This window comes from Cherax quadricarinatus, chromosome 91 (genome assembly GCF_038502225.1).
Source record: "Cherax quadricarinatus isolate ZL_2023a chromosome 91, ASM3850222v1, whole genome shotgun sequence".
In the NCBI taxonomy this organism is placed as follows: domain Eukaryota; kingdom Metazoa; phylum Arthropoda; class Malacostraca; order Decapoda; family Parastacidae; genus Cherax; species Cherax quadricarinatus.
The window spans coordinates 14190323-14213884 of record NC_091382.1 but is presented as its reverse complement, the minus strand read 5'-3'; the positions used below and the strand labels follow the sequence as shown (position 1 = coordinate 14213884).

General features: G+C 42.2%; 1 protein-coding gene across 1 annotated transcript in view; it reads right to left on the bottom strand.

Moving 5' to 3' along the window:
• The window catches only part of LOC128704825 (phosphatidylinositol phosphatase PTPRQ), a gene marked incomplete at its 5' end in the record, with an annotated part of 153195 nt that overhangs the window by 44454 nt on the left and 85179 nt on the right, over positions 1-23562 (bottom strand). The window contains 3 exon segments of the mRNA XM_070104398.1: positions 4732-4884; positions 5066-5206; positions 11991-12272. Of these exon segments, the coding sequence (XP_069960499.1) occupies positions 4732-4884; positions 5066-5206; positions 11991-12272 (576 nt within the window).

Here is a 23562-nt window from a genome sequence, read left to right as displayed (position 1 = left end):
GCTGTCTTCAAGACCCCTGGCTGTCTTCAAGACCTCTGGCTGTCTTCAAGACCCCTGGCCGTCTTGAAGAACCCTGGCCGTCTTCAAGACCTCTGGCCGTTTTCAACACCCCTGGCTGTCTTCAAGACCCCTGGCTTTCTTCAAGAACCCTGGCCGTCTTTAAGATCTCTGGCCGTTTTCAAGACCACTGGCTGTCTTCAAGACCCCTGGCTGTCTTCAAGACCCCTGGCTGTCTTCAAGACCCCTGGCTGTCTTCAAGACCCTGGCTGTCTTCAAGACCTCTGGCTGTCTTCAAGACCCCTGGCCGTCTTGAAGAACCCTGGCCGTCTTCAAGACCTATGGCCGTTTTCAACACCCCTGGCTGTCTTCAAGACCCCTGGCTGTCTTCAAGACCCCTGGCTGTCTTCAAGACCCCTGGCTGTCTTCAAGACCCCTGGCAATCTTCAAGACCCCTGGCTGTCTTCAAGAACCCTGGCCGTCTTCAAGACCTCTGGCCGTTTTCAAGACCCGTAGCTGTCTTCAAGAAGGCACTAGATTGGCACCTAAAGCCAGTACCTGACCAGCCGGGCTGTAGTTCGTACGTCGGTTTACGTGTGGCCAGCAGTAACAGCATGATTGATCAGACCCTGATCCACCACAACGCCTTGTCTCAGACCGGCCCGCGGGGGATGATTTTCCCCGAAATCCTCTCCAGGTATACCCCAGGTATACACAGTTATACTCCAGGTATACTCCAGGTATACCTCGCAAATTTTAAAGACCACTTTAGATAACATTCAACTGAATCACTTATTACAGATCACTTTATTACCCAGTGATCCGCAAATCAACGTCAACTGAATCACTTATTACAGATCACTTTCTTACCCAGTGATCCGCAAATCAACGTCAACTGAATCACTTATTACAGATCACTTTCTTACCCAGTGATCCGCAAATCAACGTCAACTGAATCACTTATTACAGACCACTTTCTTACCCAGTGATCCGCAAATCAACGTCAACTGAATCACTTATTACAGATCACTTTCTTACCCAGTGATCCGCAAATCAACGTCAACTGAATCACTTATTACAGATCACTTTCTTACCCAGTGATCCGCAAATCAACGTCCACTTACACCCATTATCATCTCTCCAGTTAATTGTTGTCCAATATTACGATCATCTGTTCTTCCAGCAATAGAGAAAGTGTCAAGAAACAGCAGAGAATAGCAGACCACGTAGAGCAACAGCAGAGAATAGTAGACCACGTAGAGCAACAGCAGAGAATAGCAGACCACGTAGAGCAACAGCAGAGAATAGTAGACCACGTAGAGCAACAGCAGAGAATAGTAGACCACGTAGAGCAACAGCAGAGAATAGCAGACTATGTAGAGCAACAGCAGAGAATAGCAGACTATGTAGAGCAACAGCAGAGAATAGCAGACTATGTAGAGCAACAGCAGAGAATAGCAGACTATGTAGAGCAACAGCAGAGAATAGCAGACCACGTAGAGCAACAGCAGAGAATAGCAGACCACGTAGAGCAACAGCAGAGAATAGCAGACCACGTAGAGCAACAGCAGAGAATAGCAGACCACGTAGAGCAACAGCAGAGAATAGCAGACCACGTAGAGCAACAGCAGAGAATAGCAGACCACGTAGAGCAACAGCAGAGAATAGTAGACCACGTAGAGCAACAGCAGAGAATAGCAGACCACGTAGAGCAACAGCAGAGAATAGCAGACCACGTAGAGCAACAGCAGAGAATAGCAGACCACGTAGAGCAACAACAGAAAACAACAGACCACAAAGAACAACAACAGAAAACAACAGACCACAAAGAACAACAACAGAAAACAACAGACCACAAAGAACAACAACAGAAAACAACAGACCACAAAGAACAACAACAGAAAACAAAAGACCACAAAGAACAACAACAGAAAACAACAGACCACAAAGAACAACAACAGAAAACAACATACCACAAAGAACATCAACAGAAAACAACAGACCACAAAGAACAACAACAGAAAACAACAGACCACAAAGAACAACAACAGAAAACAACAGACCACAAAGAACATCAACAGAAAACAACAGACCAAAAAGAACAACAACAGAAAACAACAGACCACAAGAGCAACAGAAAACAACAGACCACAAAGAGCAACAGAAAACAACAGACCACAAAGAGCAACAACAGAAAACAACAGACCACAAAGAACAACAACAGAAAACAACAGACCACAAAGAGCAACAACAGAAAACAACAGACATCAAAGAGGAACAACAGAAAAAAACAGACCACAAAGAGAAGCAACAGAAAACAACAGACCACAAAGAGCAACAGCAGAAAACAACAGACCACAAAGAGCAACAACAGAAAACAACAGACCACAAAGAGTAACAACAGAAAACAACAGACAACAAAGAGGAACAACAGAAAACAAGAGACCACAATGAGCAACAACAGAAAACAAGAGACCACAATGAGCAACAACAGAAAACAAGAGACCACAAAGAGTAACAACAGAAAACAACAGACCACAAAGAGCAACAACAGAAAACAACAGACCACAAAGAGCAACAAGAGAAAACAACAGACCTCAAAGAACAACAACAGAAAACAACAGACCACAAAGAGCAACAACAGAAAACAACAGACCACAAAGAGCAACAACAGAAAACAACAGACAACAAAGAGCAACAATAGAAAACAACAGACCACAAAGAACAACAACAGAAAACAACAGATCACAAAGAGCATCAACAGAAAACAACAGACCACAAAGAGCAACAACAGAAAATAACAGACCACAAAGAGCAACAACAGAAAACAACAGACCACAAGGAGCAAAAATAGAAAACAACAGACCACAAAGAACAACAACAGAAAACAACAGATCACAAAGAGCAACAACAGAAAACAACAGACCACAAAGAGCAACAACAGAAAACAACAGACCACAAAGAGCAACAGTAGAAAACAACAGACCACAAACAACAACAACAACAGAAAACAACAGATCACAAAGAGCAACAACAAAAAAAAACAGACCACAAAGAACAACAACAGAAAACAACAGACCTCAAAGAGCAACAGAAAACAACAGACCACAAAGAGCAACAGAAAACAACAGACCACAAAGAGCAACAACAGAAAACAACAGACCACAAAGAGCAACAATAGAAAACAACAGACCACAAAGAACAACAACAGAAAACAACAGACCACAAAGAGCAACAACAGAAAACAACAGACCACAAAGAGCAACAACAGAAAACAACAGACCACAAAGAGCAACAACAGAAAACAACAGACCACAAAGAGCAACAACAGAAAATAACAGACCACAAAGAGCAACAACAGAAAACAACAGATCACAAAGAGCAACAACAGAAAACAACAGACCACAAAGAGCAAAAACAGAATACAACAGACCACAAAGAGCAACAGAAAACAACAGACCACAAAGAGCAACAACAGAAAACAACAGACCACAAAAAGCAACAGAAAACAACAGACCACAAAAAGCAACAACAGAAAACAACAGACCACAAAGAGCAACAACAGAAAACAACATACCACAAAAAGCAACAACAGAAAACAACAGACGACATAGAGTTGTCAAGATATATATATTTACTTCTCCATGCAATTTATATATTTACTGCTTCATGCAATTCCAATCTAAGTGTTATCTACGTCGCAACAGTAAACTAACATCCAGGTACTTGCACGAAGCGATGTAAAGTGTTAGCTGCTATATTCAGTGTCAACAGTGTTAGCTGCTATATTCAGTGTCAACAGTGTTAGCTGCTATATTCAGTGTCAACAGTGTTAGCTGCTATATTCAGTGTCAACAGTGTTAGCTGCTATATTCAGTGTCAACAGTGTTAGCTGCTATATTCAGTGTCAACAGTGTTAGCTGCTATATTCAGTGTCAACAGTGTTAGCTGCTATATTCAATGTCAACAGTGTTAGCTGCTATATTCAGTGTCAACAGTGTTAGCTGCTATATTCAATGTCAACAGTGTTAGCTGCTATACTGAGTGTCAACAGTGTTAGTTGCTATATTCAGTGTCAACAGTGTTAGCTGCTATATTCAGTGGAACCGGTTCCGTCCTTGAAAGCGACTTCTTGTATGATAATCTACTAGACCCCAAGATGCATATTTTTCATTAATTCTAAGTACTCGTTTTTGTACATCGCATCAAAATTTTCATAAAACCATGAAAAAAAAACACTTTAAAAATTAAATATAACTGAGGGTTGAATGTTCACTTTCTACTGAGGAAAATAAAATCAATAAAATAAATTAGCGAGGGTGAAGGAAAATCTTATTAACCTTCTGAAAAAAAATTATCAATATTCGAAAATAATTGAAGTGTATTCTTACTATGTCAAAATTATGCAAGAATGGTATATAATACCGACAAGATGATATTAAGACACAGGTGCAACATCTGGGTATCTTTATTGTAGACGTTTCGCCACTGGATGGCGAAACGTCTACAATAAAGATACCCCGATGTTTCACATGTGTCTTAATTTCAGGTCAAAATTAGCTACTTAAACCAAGCATAAACAAGTAACCGAAAATATAATTGGAATCTTTGATTTAGACAAGTCAACCAAGTCAGTTGGGTAAAAAGTGCTGGATCAGTTTTACCATTACTAAAAATTATTATAAAAAGTAATTGCAAATTCATATTTGTAAGATATAATTAATTTTTACTTACTAGTGTCAGGAGTTTCAAGTGAACAGCATTCACTGTGTCCACTGGTGTTAGTCACACTTACACAAACATTGTAGTTTGTGTATGGTACAGATCTTTCCAACGTGTCACATAACCAAGTCTCATTCTGCCAGTCCTGGTTGGTGCTGTTAAACTCTGAAAGAAATAATGTTATGAGGGATATTCATAGGCTGGATAAAGATATATAGAATGCTCTCCATTAAAAAAAAATCAGCTGTTTAGAAATTTAATTTTAAATGCAAATGTTTATAATCATTGATTTATATATATTTTGCTTATGTATAGAAACTTAAATAAGGGATATATATTAACTGACCATGATCTGAGTTATCAGTCCACATCTTGGCACCATCCCAGGTGACAGTGTAGCCGGGCATAGGGCACTCAGCAGGGGAGGGCGTCCAGCACACATTTATACTATCATCCTCAAGTGAACAATTCGAGATGGTTGGCATAACTACCAAAGAAATGATATACTTTAATTCACTCTTTTCAACACGTTTGAACTTGTGATTTTGATCAATTATAAGTTCAGGTCCTGGTCAAAACCCAGCCTTCATATTATTAGTTCTACCTACACTTATTATATATATATATATATATATATATATATATATATATATATATATATATATATATATATATATATATATATATATATATATATATATATATATATTTATTATCACACTGGCCGATTCCCACCAAGGCAGGGTGGCCCGAAAAAGAAAAACTTTCACCATCATTCACTCCATCACTGTCTTGCCAGAAGGGTGCTTTACACTACAGTTTTTAAACTGCAACATTAACACCCCTCCTTCAGTGTGCAGGCACTGTACTTCCCATCTCCAGGACTCAAGTCCGGCCTGCCGGTTTCCCTGAATCCCTTCATAAATGTTACTTTGCTCACACTCCAACAGCACGTCAAGTATTAAAAACCATTTGTCTCCATTCACTCCTATCAAACACGCTCATGCATGCCTCCTGGAAGTCCAAGCCCCTCGCACACAAAACCTCCTTTACCCCCTCCCTCCAACCTTTCCTAGGCCTACCCCTACCCCGCCTTCCTTCCACTACAGACTGATACACTCTTGAAGTCATTCTGTTTCGCTCCATTCTCTCTACATGTCCGAACCACCTCAACAACCCTTCCTCAGCCCTCTGGACAACAGTTTTGGTAATCCCGCACCTCCTCCTAACTTCCAAACTACGAATTCTCTGCATTATATTCACACCACACATTGCCCTCAGACATGACATCTCCACTGCCTCCAGCCTTCTCCTCGCTGCAACATTCATCACCCACGCTTCACACCCATATAAGAGCGTTGGTAAAACTATACTCTCATACATTCCCCTCTTTGCCTCCAAGGACAAAGTTCTTTGTCTCCACAGACTCCTAAGTGCACCACTCACTCTTTTTCCCTCATCAATTCTATGATTCACCTCATCTTTCATAGACCCATCCGCTGACACGTCCACTCCCAAATATCTGAATACGTTCACCTCCTCCATACTCTCTCCCTCCAATCTGATATTCAATCTTTCATCACCTAATCTTTTTGTTATCCTCATAACCTTATTTTTTCCTGTATTCACCTTTAATTTTCTTCTTTTGCACACCCTACCAAATTCATCCACCAATCTCTGCAACTTCTCTTCAGAATCTCCCAAGAGCACAGTGTCATCAGCAAAGAGCAGCTGTGACAACTCCCACTTTGTGTGTGATTCTTTATCTTTTAACTCCACGCCTCTTGCCAAGACCCTCGCATTTACTTCTCTTACAACCCCATCTATAAATATATTAAACAACCACGGTGACATCACACATCCTTGTCTAAGGCCTACTTTTACAGGGAAAAAATTTCCCTCTTTCCTACATACTCTAACTTGAGCCTCACTATCCTCGTAAAAACTCTTCACTGCTTTCAGTAACCTACCTCCTACACCATACACTTGCAACATCTGCCACATTGCCCCCCTATCCACCCTGTCATACGCCTTTTCCAAATCCATAAATGCCACAAAGACCTCTTTAGCCTTATCTAAATACTGTTCACTTATATGTTTCACTGTAAACACCTGGTCCACACACCCCCTACCTTTCCTAAAGCCTCCTTGTTCATCTGCTATCCTATTCTCCGTCTTACTCTTAATTCTTTCAATTATAACTCTACCATACACTTTACCAGGTACACTCAACAGACTTATCCCCCTATAATTTTTGCACTCTCTTTTATCCCCTTTGCCTTTATACAAAGGAACTATGCATGCTCTCTGCCAATCCCTAGGTACCTTACCCTCTTCCATACATTTATTAAATAATTGCACCAACCACTCCAAAACTATATCCCCACCTGCTTTTAACATTTCTATCTTTATCCCATCAATCCCGGCTGCCTTACCCCCTTTCATTTTGCCTACTGCCTCAAGAACTTCCCCCACACTCACAACTGGCTCTTCCTCACTCCTACAAGATGTTATTCCTCCTTGCCCTATACACGAAATCACAGCTTCCCTATCTTCATCAACATTTAACAATTCTTCAAAATATTCCCTCCATCTTCCCAATACCTCTAACTCTCCATTTAATAACTCTACTCTCCTATTTTTAACTGACAAATCCATTTGTTCTCTAGGCTTTCTTAACTTGTTAATCTCACTCCAAAACTTTTTCTTATTTTCAACAAAATTTGTTGATAACATCTCACCCACTCTCTCATTTGCTCTCTTTTTACCTTGCTTCACCACTCTCTTAACCTCTCTCTTTTTCTCCATATACTCTTCCCTCCTTGCATCACTTCTACTTTGTAAAAACTTCTCATATGCTAACTTTTTCTCCCTTACTACTCTCTTTACATCATCATTCCACCAATCGCTCCTCTTCCCTCCTGCACCCACTTTCCTGTAACCACAAACTTCTGCTGAACACTCTAACACTACATTTTTAATCCTACCCCATACCTCTTCGACCCCATTGCCTATGCTCACATTTGCCCATCTATCCTCCAATAGCTGTTTATATCTTACCCTAACTGCCTCCTCTTTTAGTTTATAAACCTTCACCTCTATCTTCCCTGATGCTTCTATTCTCCTTGTATCCCATCTACCTTTTACTCTCAGTGTAGCTACAACTAGAAAGTGATCTGATATATCTGTGGCCCCTCTATAAACATGTACATCCTGAAGTCTACTCAGCAGTCTTTTATCTACCAATACATAATCCAACAAACTACTGTCATTTCGCCCTACATCATATCTTGTATACTTATTTATCCTCTTTTTCTTAAAATATGTATTACCTATAACTAAAACCCTTTCTACACAAAGTTCAATCAAAGGGCTCCCATTATCATTTACACCTGGCACCCCAAACTTACCTACCACACCCTCTCTAAAAGTTTCTCCTACTTTAGCATTCAGGTCCCCTACCACAATTACTCTCTCACTTGGTTCAAAGGCTCCTATACATTCACTTAACATCTCCCAAAATCTCTCTCTCTCCTCTGCATTCCTCTCTTCTCCAGGTGCATACACGCTTATTATGACCCACTTCTCGCATCCAACCTTTACTTTAATCCACATAATTCTTGAATTTACACATTCATATTCTCTTTTCTCCTTCCATAACTGATCATTTAACATTACTGCTACCCCTTCCTTTGCTCTAACTCTCTCAGATACTCCAGATTTAATCCCATTTATTTCCCCCCACTGAAACTCTCCTACCCCCTTCAGCTTTGTTTCGCTTAGAGCCAGGACATCCAACTTCTTTTCATTCATAACATCAGCAATCATCTGTTTCTTGTCATCCGCAATACATCCACGCACATTTAAGCAACCCAGTTTTATAAAGTTTTTCTTCTTCTCTTTTTTAGTAAATGTATACAGGAGAAGGGGTTACTAGCCCATTGCTCCCGGCATTTTAGTCGCCTCATACGACACGCATGGCTTACGGAGGAAAGATTCTTTTCCACTTCCCCATGGACAATAGAAGAAATAAAAAGAACAAGAGCTATTTAGAAAAAGGGAGAAAAACCTAGATGTATGTATATATATATATGCATGTGCGTGTCTGTGAAGTGTGACCAAAGTGTAAGTAGGAGTAGCAAGATATCCCTGTTATCTTAGCGTGTTTATGAGACAGAAAAAGAAACGAGCAATCCTACCATCATGCAAAACAGTTACAGGTTTTTGTTTCACAGTCATCTGGCAGGACGGTAGTACTTCCCTGGGTGGTTGCTGTCTACCAACCTACTACCTACATATATATATATATATATATATATATATATATATATATATATATATATATATATATATATATATATATATATATATATATATATATATATATATATATATATATATATATGTCGTGCCGAATATGTAAAACTAGTCAATTAGCAAGAACTCATTTAAAATTAAGTCCTTTCTGAAATTTTCTTTTATACTTTTAAAGATATATATTTTTCATTAATGTTAATGTAAAAAATTTTAATTTTCCACCAAAAGAATCTTAGAAAACTTACCTAACCTTATTATAACAAGCGCAATTTATTTTAGCCTAACCCAACTAAATATATTTTAGATTTGTTTACAATAATTTAATACTAAACAAACACAGTGAAATATATTTTTTTCGTTAGGTTCAGAATGACTTTGGTGAAATTATTGCATACACAAATTTTCACTTGTCCTATATGGCAAGATGAACGTTGCTATTTAAGCCAAGATCGCAAGTTCTGCCTATTCGGCACGACATATGTATATATGTATATATATATATATATATATATATATATATATATATATATATATATATATATATATATATATATATATATATGCTCCCTTTCCTTCGCACTTGTGTGTGGCTAGTTAATGATCCAAGTTAGATCAAAGCGTCTACATTTCTTTCTCTCGTGTGCCGGTTATTTGAGTAGAGAACTCATACAATTATTTATATTTTAACATACAACCTCTCTAAACCTTAACGACAATAGTTTCTAACATTTCATTTATTTTAGCTGCAAAAACAACACAGGAGGGCCAACCACATGTTAATATTGAGTCACGTGACACAGTTAACCAATCACGATTCAGTCATCTCAGGCCGAACCAATCACACAACATAAAGTTTTCCATGATGATGGAGATGTTTATATTGTGATGAATGTACACTTACTGCTTATGACATGAGACAAAATTTTGCATGCTATGATAAGAGTATTACTGTACGATAATTATTTATATTAGTTTATTCTTGGTAAATACCCTAACCTAAACTAACCTAACCTAACCTAACCTAACCTAACCTAACCTAACCTAACTTAACCTAACCTAACTTAACCTAACCTGACTTAACCTAACCTAACCTAACCTAACCTAACCTAACCTAACCTAACCTAACCTAACCTAGCCTAACCTAACCTAACCTAACCTAACCTAACCTAACCTAACCTAACCTAACCTAACCCAACCTAACCTAACCTAACCTAAACTAACCTAACCTAACCTAACCTAACCTAACCTAACCTAATCTAACCTAACCTAACCCAACCTAACCTAACCTAACCTAAACTAACCTAACCCAACCTAACCTAACCTAACCTAACCTAACCTAACCTAACCTAACCTAACCTAACCCAACCTAACCTAACCTAACCTAACCTAACCTAACCTAACCTAACCTAACCTAACCTAACCTAACCTAACCTAACCTAACCTAACCTAACCTAACCTAACCTAACCTAACCTAACCTAACCTAACCTAAAACTAACCTAACCTAACCTAACCTAACCTAACCTAACCTAACCTAACCTAACCTAACCTAACCTAACCTAACCTAACCTAACCTAACCTAACCTAACCTAACCTAACCTAACCTAACCTAACCTAACCTAACCTAACCTAACCTAACCTAACCGAACCTAACCTAAACCTAACATAAACCTAACCTAAACCTAACCTAATCTAACCTAACCTAACCTAAACCTAACCTAACCTAACCTAAACCTAACCTAACCTAATCTATCCTAACCTAACCTAACCTAACCTAACCTAACCTAACCTAACCTAACCTAACCTAACCCATTCTAACCTAACCTAACCTAACCTAACCTAACCTAACCTAACCTAACCTAACCTAACCTAACCTAACCTAACCTAACCTAACCTAACCTAACCTAACCTAGCTGAAATCATTAACTAGTAAATTTTACTTCTAACTTAAAGATATTTTGCTAATATTTTCTATATTAAGTATTAAAACATTTATTATTATTATAATCAAGGGGGTAGCGCTAAACCCGGAGGATTATACAGCACCTGGGGGGGATGTGGAAGGCATTCAGGCTTAATTCGGGGAACTGGAGCACAGATCCAATTCCCTAAATCAAGAGCCCCTCACCAACATCAAGGAACCTTCCTTGAGGGGAAGTATTAAAACAAGAAGTAACTATTTCTTCCGGGGTACACAGATGTTGTTAGTAAAGGGCAGAGTTAGTAAAGGGCAGAGTTAGTAAAGGGCAGAGTTAGTAAAGGGCAGAGTTAGTAAAGGGCAGAGTTAGTAAAGGGCAGAGTTAGTAAAGGGCAGAGTTAGTAAAGGGCAGAGTTAGTAAAGGGCAGAGTTAGTAAAAGGCAGAGTTAGTAAAGGGCAGAGTTAGTAAAGGGCAGAGTTAGTAAAGGGCAGAGTTAGTAAAAGGCAGAGTTAGTAAAGGGCAGAGTTAGTAAAGGGCAGAGTTAGTAAAGGGCAGAGTTAGTAAAGGGCAGAGTTAGTAAAGGGCAGAGTTAGTAAAGGGCAGAGTTAGTAAAAGGCAGAGTTAGTAAAGGGCAGAGTTAGTAAAGGGCAGAGTTAGTAAAGGGCAGAGTTAGTAAAGGGCAGAGTTAGTAAAGGGCAGAGTTAGTAAAGGGCAGAGTTAGTAAAGGGCAGAGTTAGTAAAGGGCAGAGTTAGTAAAGGGCAGAGTTAGTAAAGGGCAGAGTTAGTAAAGGGCAGAGTTAGTAAAGGGCAGAGTTTAGGTCAGGACTATACCTCAGGTCTAGCCGTTCTTTTCGTGAAGATATTCCAAGAATATTAAGTATAAAACAGTAATGTTAGGTAAGACACATATGCAACAGTTAGGTATCTTTATTTCGAAATAAAGATACCTAACTGTTGCATATGTGTCTTACCTAACAACCTGTCGGTATTTTATACCATTTTAATGTTCATAAAACAGTAATGATGGTAACACTTACCAACACCATCGATGAGACAAGAGATTGTGTCAGACTCAGGACCCCAGTTTTCAGCTTCAGTTTTTGCCTTGACAGTAAAGTCGTACATTCCACACACTTGTAAGTCAGGAATATTGACCTCAGTTTCACTACCAGACACAATTATTTTATTAAGGTCAGTTTCAATCACAAAGTCGACCTCATAGCTTAAAATTACGCCATTTGCTTCCTCAGGAGGTGTCCAGGTAACATAAGCCGACCCATCAGATGATGTTACATTGATGATAATTGGTGATCCTGGTTCTGTCGCGGTAATAAATGAGAACAATTACATTATGGCTAACACTGCCAGAGAAAATTATTATTACATTATTATTACATTATTATTACATACACTACCTCTGGAATGGATAGAAATCTAATTTGACCCAAGAAAGAGAATGCTGACTTCGAAATCTTTCTATCACTTAGTTTCCAATTCTTTGGATAAAGAGCAATACGGTAAGTGATTAAAATACGGCAGATCGAGCCTTCACTGCTACTTACGCTTATCACACCTGTTTAGTACGTTATATAAATGTTGAAATAAGGTTTATCAAAACATTATCTAAAACAGCAAATTGTCTAAACCACGTTGCATATCAATCATCAGTGTTGCATGGATTTAAAGTGAATTCTTATTTTAATTATTGAAATGTTCCAAATATTTCATGTGCATTTGCCAGTGTGGCATTGGCCGAGTATGTTACATTTAATTCGACATTCGTCACACACCCATTTTGCCTGCCCTCACGACCAGTGAACTGGCAGTTTAGAGTGTGGCAGTTCTGGGGCCTTACTGTTGCTCTTATTGTCCAGTTAAATCATCCAGTCACGTGGAAGCCGCCTGCTTCAGCCAGGGTGACGTTACATCAGTTTACCTGGTTGAGTGGCAGACTTCCCCGGACACTGGTGGTAACCACTCCTCCTTTCAGTCTCTCTGAATTGTAGCATTTCAATCTGACTTCCTCTCTAATTGTTAATGTTGTATTGTAATGTATTGTACTGTATCATTAATGTTGTATTGGTGATGAAATACATTGGTAAAGATATATACCCCTGCTTGTTTGTCTTGTTCTTGCTCTGCTCTGCAGATTGATTTGATTGTTGATTTATTTACGACCAGGTACCAGCACTACGACCTTGGTGGGTTTAGAACTTAGTTCTGATAATAATAATAATAATAATAATAATAATAATAATAATAATAATAATAATAATAATAATAATAATAATAATAATAATAATAATAAAAATAATAATAATAATAATAATAATAATAATAATAATAATAATAATAATAATAATAATAAATAATAATAATAGTAATAATAATAATAATAATAATAATAATATGACCAAGTGCTACAGGTCTTCAGACTTCACAGGTGTTCAAAACAGCCAGTAACACAGATATCAACATCGTTCTCAAAACAGAGTTATACAGATATTTTGTGTCTAACCAGAGGTTCTCAATGATATCTGATTATTGCTTATGGTGGAAAAATGATAAGTACAATCTTATTCATAATATTTACCATTGAAGAAGACTTTTTACAGTTGAATCTTCACTATAGTGGCTGTAGAGAACTCTAGCTCAAGGCCCCTCAAAACCGCTATCATGACTCCCGAAATCGTAATCACACGATTTCAAACAAACCACGATGAGGACTTGAGCTAGAGTTCGCCACAGTCACGCTGGCTGGAGATTCATCTGTTGGATTAGTCTTATTAGAGCCACCTGGCCCAGTGGCAAACGCACTGGCCTGTGAGTTGGACTCACCTGCCATGGGTTCAAACCCCACCCATTCCATGGCTTGTTAGAATCGTGTGACTTTACAAATGCCACGGAATGTTAGTGGCTGTCATTATTCTTAAGAATACGTTATAAAATGTGATCATTGCAACCTTTGTCAAGAAATAAAATTTGAGTTTTAGAAAGAGGTGGCACCTCACTTGGCAGGCACCGTCTTGTGAGGTGGCACCTCACTTGGGAGGCACCGTCTTGTGAGGTGGCACCTCACTTGGGAGACACCGTCTTGTGAGGTGGCACCTCACTTGGGAGGCACCGTCTTGTGAGGTGGCACCTCACTTGGGAGGCACCGTCTTGTGAGGTGGTGCCTCACTTGGCAGGCACCGTCTTGTGAGGTGGCACCTCACTTGGGAGGCACCGTCTTGTGAGGCGGCACCTCACTTGGGAGGCACCGTCTTGTGAGGTAGCACCTCACTTGGGAGGCACCGTCTTACATTCCTCTCCCTCAATAACTTCCTCTCCCTCAGTAACTTCTTGCTTCCTCTCCCTCAGTAATTTCTTGCTTCATCTCCCTCAGTAATTTCTTGCTTCCTCTCCCTCAGTAACTTCTTGCTTCCTCTCCCTCAGTAATTTCTTGCTACCTCTCCCTCAGTAACCTCTTGCTTCCTCTCCCTCAGTAACTTCCTCTCCCTCAGTAACCTCTTGCTTCCTCTCCCTCAGTAATTTCTTGCTTCCTCTCCCTCAGTAACTTCTTGCTTCCTCTCCCTCAGTAACTTCCTCTCCCTCAGTAACTTCCTCTCCCTCAGCAACTTCCTCTCCCTCAGTAACTTCTTGCTTCCTCTCCCTCAGTAACTTCTTGCTTCCTCTCCCTCAGTAACTTCCTCTCCCTCAGTAACTTCTTGCTTCCACTCCCTCAGTAACTTCTAGGTCCCTCTCCCTCAGTAACTTCTTGCTTCCTCTCCCTCAGTAACTTCTTGCTTCCTCTCCCTCAGTAACTTCCTCTCCCTCAGTAACTTCCTCTCGCTCAGTAACTTCTTGCTTCCTCTCCCTCAGTAACTTCTTGCTTCCTCTCCCTCAGTAACTTCTTGCTTCCTCTCCCTCAGTAACTTCCTCTCCCTCAGTAACTTCTTGCTTCCACTCCCTCAGTAACTTCTAGGTCCCTCTCCCTCAGTAACTTCTTGCTTCCTCTCCCTCAGTAACTTCTTTCTTCCTCTCCCTCAGTAACTTCCTCTCACTCAGTAACTTCCTCTCCCTCAGTAACTTCCTCTCACTCAGTAACTTCCTCTCCCTCAGTAACTTCCTCTCACTCAGTAACTTCCTCTCCCTCAGTAACTTCCTCTCTCTCAGTAACTTCCTCTCACTCAGTAACTTCCTCTCCCTCAGTAACTTCCTCTCACTCAGTAACTTCCTCTCCCTCAGTAACTTCCTCTCACTCAGTAACTTCCTCTCCCTCAGTAACTTCCTCTCCCTCAGTAACTTCCTCTCCCTCAGTAACTTCCTCTCCCTCAGTAACTTCCCCTCCCTCAGTAACTTCCTCTCCCTCAGTAACTTCCTCTCCCTCAGTAACTTCCTCTCCCTCAGTAGCTTCCTCTCCCTCAGTAACTTCCTCTCCCTCAGTAGCTTCCTCTCCCTCAGTAAATTCTTGCTTCCTCTCCCTCAGTAACTTCTTGCGTCCTCTCCCCTCAGTAACTTCCTCTCCCTCAGTAACTTCCTCTCACTCAGTAACTTCCTCTCCCTCAGTAACTTCCTCTCTCTCAGTAACTTCCTCTCCCTCAGTAACTTCCTCTCCCTCAGTAACTTCCTCTCCCTCAGCAACTTCCTCTCCCTCAGTAACTTCCTCTCCCTCAGTTACTTCTTGTTCCCTCTCCCTCAGTAAATTCTTGCTTCCTCTCCCTCAGTAACTTCTTGCTTACTATCCCTCAGTAACTTCCTCTCCCTCAGAAACTTCCTCTCACTCAGTAACTTCTTGCTTCCTCTCCCTCAGTAATTTCTTGCTTCCTCTCCCTCAGTAATTTCTTGCTTCCTCTCCCTCAGTAACTTCTTGCTTCCTCTCCCTCAGTAATTTCTTGCTACCTCTCCCTCAGTAACCTCTTGCTTCCTCTCCCTCAGTAACTTCCTCTCCCTCAGTAACCTCTTGCTTCCTCTCCCTCAGTAATTTCTTGCTTCCTCTCCCTCAGTATCTTCTTGCTTCCTCTCCCTCAGTAACTTCCTCTCCCTCAGTAACTTCTTGCTTCCTCTCCCTCAGTAACTTCTTGCTTCCTCTCCCTCAGTAACTTCTTGCTTCCTCTCCCTCAGTAACTTCCTCTCCCTCAGTAACTTCTTGCTTCCTCTCCCTCAGTAATTTCTTGCTTCCTCTCCCTCAGTAATTTCTTGCTTCCTCTCCCTCAGTAACTTCTTGCTTCCTCTCCCTCAGTAATTTCTTGCTACCTCTCCCTCAGTAACCTCTTGCTTCCTCTCCCTCAGTAACTTCCTCTCCCTCAGTAACCTCTTGCTTCCTCTCCCTCAGTAATTTCTTGCTTCCTCTCCCTCAGTAACTTCTTGCTTCCTCTCCCTCAGTAACTTCCTCTCCCTCAGTAACTTCTTGCTTCCTCTCCCTCAGTAACTTCTTGCTTCCTCTCCCTCAGTAACTTCTTGCTTCCTCTCCCTCAGTAACTTCCTCTCCCTCAGTAACTTCTTGCTTCCACTCCCTCAGTAACTTCAAGGTCCCTCTCCCTCAGTAACTTCTTGCTTCCTCTCCCTCAGTAACTTCCTCTCCCTCAGTAACTTATTGCTTCCTCTCCCTCAGTAACTTCTTGCTTCCACTCCCTCAGTAACTTCTAGGTCCCTCTCCCTCAGTAACTTCTTGCTTCCTCTCCCTCAGTAACTTCTTGCTTCCTCTCCCTCAGTAAATTCTTGCTTCCTCTCCCTCAGTAACTTCTTGCTTCCTCTCCCTCAGTAACTTCCTCTCACTCAGTAACTTCCTCTCCCTCAGTAACTTCCTCTCACTCAGTAACTTCCTCTCCCTCAGTAACTTCCTCTCTCTCAGTAACTTCCTCTCACTCAGTAACTTCCTCTCCCTCAGTAAGTTCCTCTCACTCAGTAACTTCCTCTCCCTCAGTAACTTCCTCTCACTCAGTAACTTCCTCTCCCTCAGTAACTTCCTCTCCCTCAGTAACTTCCTCTCCCTCAGTAACTTCCTCTCCCTCAGTAACTTCCCCTCCCTCAGTAACTTCCTCTCCCTCACTAACTTCCTCTCCTTCAGTAACTTCCACTCCCTCAGTAGCTTCCTCTCCTTCAGTAACTTCCTCTCCCTCAGTTACTTCTTGCTCCCTCTCCCTCAGTAAATTCTTGCTTCCTCTTCCTCAGTAACTTCTTGCGTCCTCTCCCCTCAGTAACTTCCTCTCCCTCATTAACTTCCTCTCACTCAGTAACTCCCTCTCCCTCAGTAACTTTCTCTCTCTCAGTAACTTCCTCTCCCTCAGTAACTTCCTCTCCCTCAGTAACTTCCTCTCCCTCAGCAACTTCCTCTCCCTCAGTAACTTCCTCTCCCTCAGTTACTTCTTGCTCCCTCTCCCTCAGTAAATTCTTGCTTCCTCTCCCTCAGTAACTTCTTGCTTCCTATCCCTCAGTAACTTCCTCTCCCTCAGTAACTTCCTCTCACTCAGTAACTTCCTCTCCCTCAGTAACTTCCTCTCCCTCAGTAACTTCCTCTCCCTCAGTAACTTCCTCTCCCTCAGTAACTTCCTCTCCCTCAGTAACTTCCTCTCCCTCAGTAACTTCCTCTCCCTCAGTAACTTCCTCTCCCTCAATTACTTCTTGCTCCCTCTCCCTCAGTAAATTCTTGCTTCCTCTCCCTCAGTAACTTCTTGCTTCCTCTTCCTCAGTAACTTCCTCTCCCTCAGTAACTTCCTCTCACTCAGTAACTTCCTGTCCCTCAGTAACTTCCTCTCCCTCAGTAACTTCCTCTCCCTCAGTAACTTCCTCTCCCTCAGTAACTTCCTGTCTCTCAGTAACTTCCTCTCCCTCAGTAACTTCCTCTCCCTCAGTAACTTCCTCTCCCTCAGTAACTTCCTCTCCCTCAGTAACTTCCTCTCCCTCAGTAACTTCCTGTCCCTCAGTAACTTCCTGTCTCTCAGTAACTTCCTGTCCCTCAGTAACTTCCTCTCCCTCAGTAACTTCCTCTCCCTCAGTAACTTCCTGTCCCTCAGTAACTTCCTGTCTCTCAGTAACTTCCTGTCCCTCAGTAACTTCCTCTCCCTCAGTAACTTACTCTCCCTCAGTAACTTCCTCTCACTCAGTAATTTCCTCTCCCTCAGTAACTTCCTCTCCCTCAGTAACTTCCTGTCCCTCAGTAACTTCCTGTCTCTCAGTAACTTCCTCTCCCTCAGTAACTTCCTCTCCCTCAGTAACTTCCTCTCCCTCAGTAACTTCCTCTCCCTCAGTAACTTCCTCTCCCTCAGTAACTTCCTCTCCCTCAGTAACTTCCTCTCCCTCAGTAACTTCCTCTCACTCAGTAACTTCCTCTCCCTCAGTAACTTCCTCTCCCTCAGTAACTTCCTCTCCCTCAGTAACTTCCTCTCCCTCAGTAACTTCGTCTCCCTCAGTAACTTCCTCTCCCTCAGTAACTTCCTCTCACTCAGTAACTTCCTCTCCCTCAGTAACTTCCTCTCCCTCAGTAACTTCCTCTCCCTCAGTAACTTCCTCTCCCTCAGTAACTTCCTCTCCCTCAGTAACTTCCTCTCCCTCAGTAACTTCCTCTCCCTCAGTAACTTCCTCTCCCTCAGTAACTTCCTCTCCCTCAGTAACTTCCTCTCCCTCAGTAACTTCCTCTCCCTCAGTAACTTCCTCTCCCTCAGTAACTTCCTCTCCCTCAGTAACTTCCTCTCCCTCAGTAACTTCCTCTCCCTCAGTAACTTCCTCTCCCTCAGTAACTTCCTCTCCCTCAGTAACTTCCTCTCACTCAGTAACTTCCTCTCCCTCAGTAACTTCCTCTCCCTCAGTAACTTCCTCTCCCTCAGTAACTTCCTCTCCCTCAGTAACTTCCTCTCCCTCAGTAACTTCCTCTCCCTCAGTAACTTCCTCTCCCTCAGTAACTTCCTCTCACTCAGTAACTTCCTCTCCCTCAGTAACTTCCTCTCCCTCAGTAACTTCCTCTCCCTCAGTAACTTCCTCTCCCTCAGTAACTTCCTCTCCCTCAGTAACTTCCTCTCCCTCAGTAACTTTCTCTCCCTCAGTAACTTCCTCTCCCTCAGTAACTTCCTCTCCCTCAGTAACTTCCTCTCCCTCAGTAACTTCCTCTCCCTCAGTAACTTCCTCTCCCTCAGTAACTTCCTCTCCCTCAGTAACTTCCTCTCCCTCAGTAACTTCCTCTCCCTCAGTAACTTCCTCTCCCTCAGTAACTTCCTCTCCCTCAGTAACTTCCTCTCCCTCAGTAACTTCCTCTCCCTCAGTAACTTCCTCTCCCTCAGTAACTTCCTCTCCCTCAGTAACTTCCTCTCCCTCAGTAACTTCCTCTCCCTCAGTAACTTCCTCTCCCTCAGTAACTTCCTCTCCCTCAGTAACTTCCTCTCCCTCAGTAACTTCCTCTCCCTCAGTAACTTCCTCTCCCTCAGTAACTTCCTCTCCCTCAGTAACTTCCTCTCCCTCAGTAACTTCCTCTCCCTCAGTAACTTCCTCTCCCTCAGTAACTTCCTCTCCCTCAGTAACTTCCTCTCCCTCAGTAACTTCCTCTCCCTCAGTAACAGTAACTTCCTCTCCCTCAGTAACTTCCTCTCCCTCAGTAACTTCCTCTCCCTCAGTAACTTCCTCTCCCTCAGTAACTTCCTCTCCCTCAGTAACTTCCTCTCCCTCAGTAACTTCCTCTCCCTCAGTAACTTCCTCTCCCTCAGTAACTTCCTCTCCCTCAGTAACTTCCTCTCCCTCAGTAACTTCCTCTCCCTCAGTAACTTCCTCTCCCTCAGTAACTTCCTCTCCCTCAGTAACTTCCTCTCCCTCAGTAACTTCCTCTCCCTCAGTAACTTCCTCTCCCTCAGTAACTTCCTCTCCCTCAGTAACTTCCTCTCCCTCAATAACTTCCTCTCCCTCAGTAACTTCCTCTCCCTCAGTAACTTCCTCTCCCTCAGTAACTTCCTCTCCCTCAGTAACTTCCTCTCCCTCAGTAACTTCCTCTCCCTCAGTAACTTCCTCTCCCTCAGTAACTTCCTCTCCCTCAGTAACTTCCTCTCCCTCAGTAACTTCCTCTCCCTCAGTAACTTCCTCTCCCTCAGTAACTTCCTCTCCCTCAGTAACTTCCTCTCCCTCAGTAACTTCCTCTCCCTCAGTAACTTCCTCTCCCTCAGTAACTTCCTCTCCCTCAGTAACTTCCTCTCCCTCAGTAACTTCCTCTCCCTCAGTAACTTCCTCTCCCTCAGTAACTTCCTCTCCCTCAGTAACTTCCTCTCCCTCAGTAACTTCCTCTCCCTCAGTAACTTCCTCTCCCTCAGTAACTTCCTCTCCCTCAGTAACTTCCTCTCCCTCAGTAACTTCCTCTCCCTCAGTAACTTCCTCTCCCTCAGTAACTTCCTCTCCCTCAGTAACTTCCTCTCCCTCAGTAACTTCCTCTCCCTCAGTAACTTCCTCTCCCTCAGTAACTTCCTCTCCCTCAGTAACTTCCTCTCCCTCAGTAACTTCCTCTCCCTCAGTAACTTCCTCTCCCTCAGTAACTTCCTCTCCCTCAGTAACTTCCTCTCCCTCAGTAACTTCCTCTCCCTCAGTAACTTCCTCTCCCTCAATAACTTCCTCTCCCTCAGTAACTTCCTCTCCCTCAGTAACTTCCTCTCCCTCAGTAACTTCCTCTCCCTCAATAACTTCCTCTCCCTCAGTAACTTCCTCTCCCTCAGTAACTTCCTCTCCCTCAGTAACTTCCTCTCCCTCAGTAACTTCCTCTCCCTCAGTAACTTCCTCTCCCTCAGTAACTTCCTCTCCCTCAGTAACTTCCTCTCCCTCAGTAACTTCCTCTCCCTCAGTAACTTCCTCTCCCTCAGTAACTTCCTCTCCCTCAATAACTTCCTCTCCCTCAGTAACTTCCTCTCCCTCAGTAACTTCCTCTCCCTCAATAACTTCCTCTCCCTCAGTAACTTCATCTCCCTCAGTAACTTCCTCTCCCTCAATAACTTCCTCTCCCTCAGTAACTTCCTCTCCCTCAGTAACTTCCTCTCCCTCAATAACTTCCTCTCCTCAGTAACTTCCTCTCCCTCAGTAACTTCCTCTCCCTCAGTAACTTCCTCTCCCTCAGTAACTTCCTCTCCCTCAGTAACTTCCTCTCCCTAAGTGACTCATATTTGTGATGAATGGTCTTGAAAACCGACAAGTTGAAGAAGTGAGACACTTACACAACACATGGGAAACTTTATTGAAGAAACGTTTCGCCACACAGTGGCTTCATCAGTCCAATACAAAGCAGAAAAACACAAGGAGAGGAGGAGTGTGAGGTAATTAGTCCCTCATTGTAATGACAATAAAGCCGACACTGTCTGGCCTTAAAGAAAAAAAATTAAGCGTTTTGTTACAGTAATATAACAATTCTTTTGGCACTTTTTATATATGTTTCTGAATTAGGGGCTCTATTTATTCAGAAAATATTTTCCAAACTGAAAACCCACCATCAGTCTCCTGCAGCCTTCCCAGGCAGGGTTTACAGACAAAATTTGGAGGAATGTACTTAGGTAAAGGTAACATAATTGCAAAGGAATAGGTCGTTGTAAAGAAAATTTTGTGTAAAAATATCTTTATTGAGAAAATTGTTAAATTGTTAAGATTGAATGAAGGGAATATTACTTCGTTATGAGGATCAGCAGAGGTAGTTATGCACCATTCATTATGGTTAACATAGTCTCTCAGATGGAATTAAATATTTTTTGATACACCCCGTCAACTAACTACACGAATACCACCTGGTGGTTCACACTTACACTCACTCACTCATTTGACCATAAACAGAAATATTAATCTCAATCTTAAAATAATGAATCCTGTGATACTCCAATACTGAAACTATATACTGTGCCAAAACAAAAGCATTCACACTGCTAAACTCACAAACTAGTATTTAGTCACTTAGCCATAATACCAACTTACCTCATAATTTGTAATATTTTACAATTAAGAATAAAAACTAAGTCTGCCCGAAATGCCCAGCCATGCTAAGCGTTCTAGTGGTTCACTCTGTAATCACTATTTTACTACATGTAAACCACACAATAACCAAATTTCTGTAAACTCAGCATTGTAATCCTTATAGAGAATAAACTTTGAATTTGAATTTGAATTTGAATTTGAAGAAAGAGGCAATACTATGGTTTGAGAGAACATTTAAGGAAAGGCGCAATAGATGCTACTGTTAAATATATTACACAAAGAGATATATATGTCTGCAAGACACTCACAGAATATACAAGTCTATTGCATTTTGTGACTGACATCAATTATATAAAAGTAACAGAATGGTCAGCTTAACAGCTTGACAAAGCTGCTGGAGAGCGGAACATTTGTCATAATTGTTCTGTGTATTAAGAGGCGTTTGACATGCATACATACATGTCTTTCACCTCAGTACAAAGATTGTGTCATGATTAAATAAAGTATCTTATCTTATTTTATCTTATCACTATAAAACGTCACTATAGTTGCACCTAAGAATGTTTGGTATAAGGACTCTGCCTACCTCCAGGTAGGACTCTGCCTACCTCCAGGTAGGACTCTACCTACCTCCAGGTAGGACTCTACCTACCTCCAGGTAGGACTCTACCTACCTCCAGGTAGGACTCTACCTACCTCCAGGTAGGACTCTACCTACCTCCAGGTAGGACTCTACTTACCTCCAGGTAGGACTCTACCTACCTCCAGGTAGGACTCTACCTACCTACCTCCAGGTAGGACTCTACCTACCTCCAGGTAGGACTCTACCTACCTCCAGGTAGGACTCTACCTACCTCCAGGTAGGACTCTACCTACCTCCAGGTAGGACTCTACTTACCTCCAGGTAGGACTCTACCTACCTCCAGGTAGGACTCTACCTACCTACCTCCAGGTAGGACTCTACCTACCTCCAGGTAGGACTCTACCTACCTCCAGGTAGGACTCTACCTACCTCCAGGTAGGACTCTACCTACCTCCAGGTAGGACTCTACTTACCTCCAGGTAGGACTCTACCTACCTCCAGGTAGGACTCTACCTACCTACCTCCAGGTAGGACTCTACCTACCTCCAGGTAGGACTCTACAGGTAGGACTCTACCTACCTCCAGGTAGGACTCTCCCTACCTCCAGGTAGGACTCTACCTACCTCCAGGTAGGACTCTACCTACCTCCAGGTAGGACTCTACTTACCTCCAGGTAGGACTCTACCTACCTCCAGGTAGGACTCTACCTACCTCCAGGTAGGACTCTACCTACCTCCAGGTATGACTCTACCTACCTACCTCCAGGTAGGACTCTACCTACCTCCAGGTAGGACTCTACAGGTAGGACTCTACCTACCTCCAGGTAGGACTCTACCTACCTCCAGGTAGGACTCTACCTACCTACCTCCACGTAGGACTCTACCTACCTCCAGGTATGACTCTACCTACCTACCTCCAGGTAGGACTCTACCTACCTCCAGGTAGGAGTCTACAGGTAGGACTCTACCTACCTCCAGGTAGGACTCTACCTACCTCCAGGTAGGACTCTCCCTACCTCCAGGTAGGACTCTACCTACCTCCAGGTAGGACTCTACCTACCTCCAGGTAGGACTCTACCTACCTCCAGGTATGACTCTACCTACCTACCTCCAGGTAGGACTCTA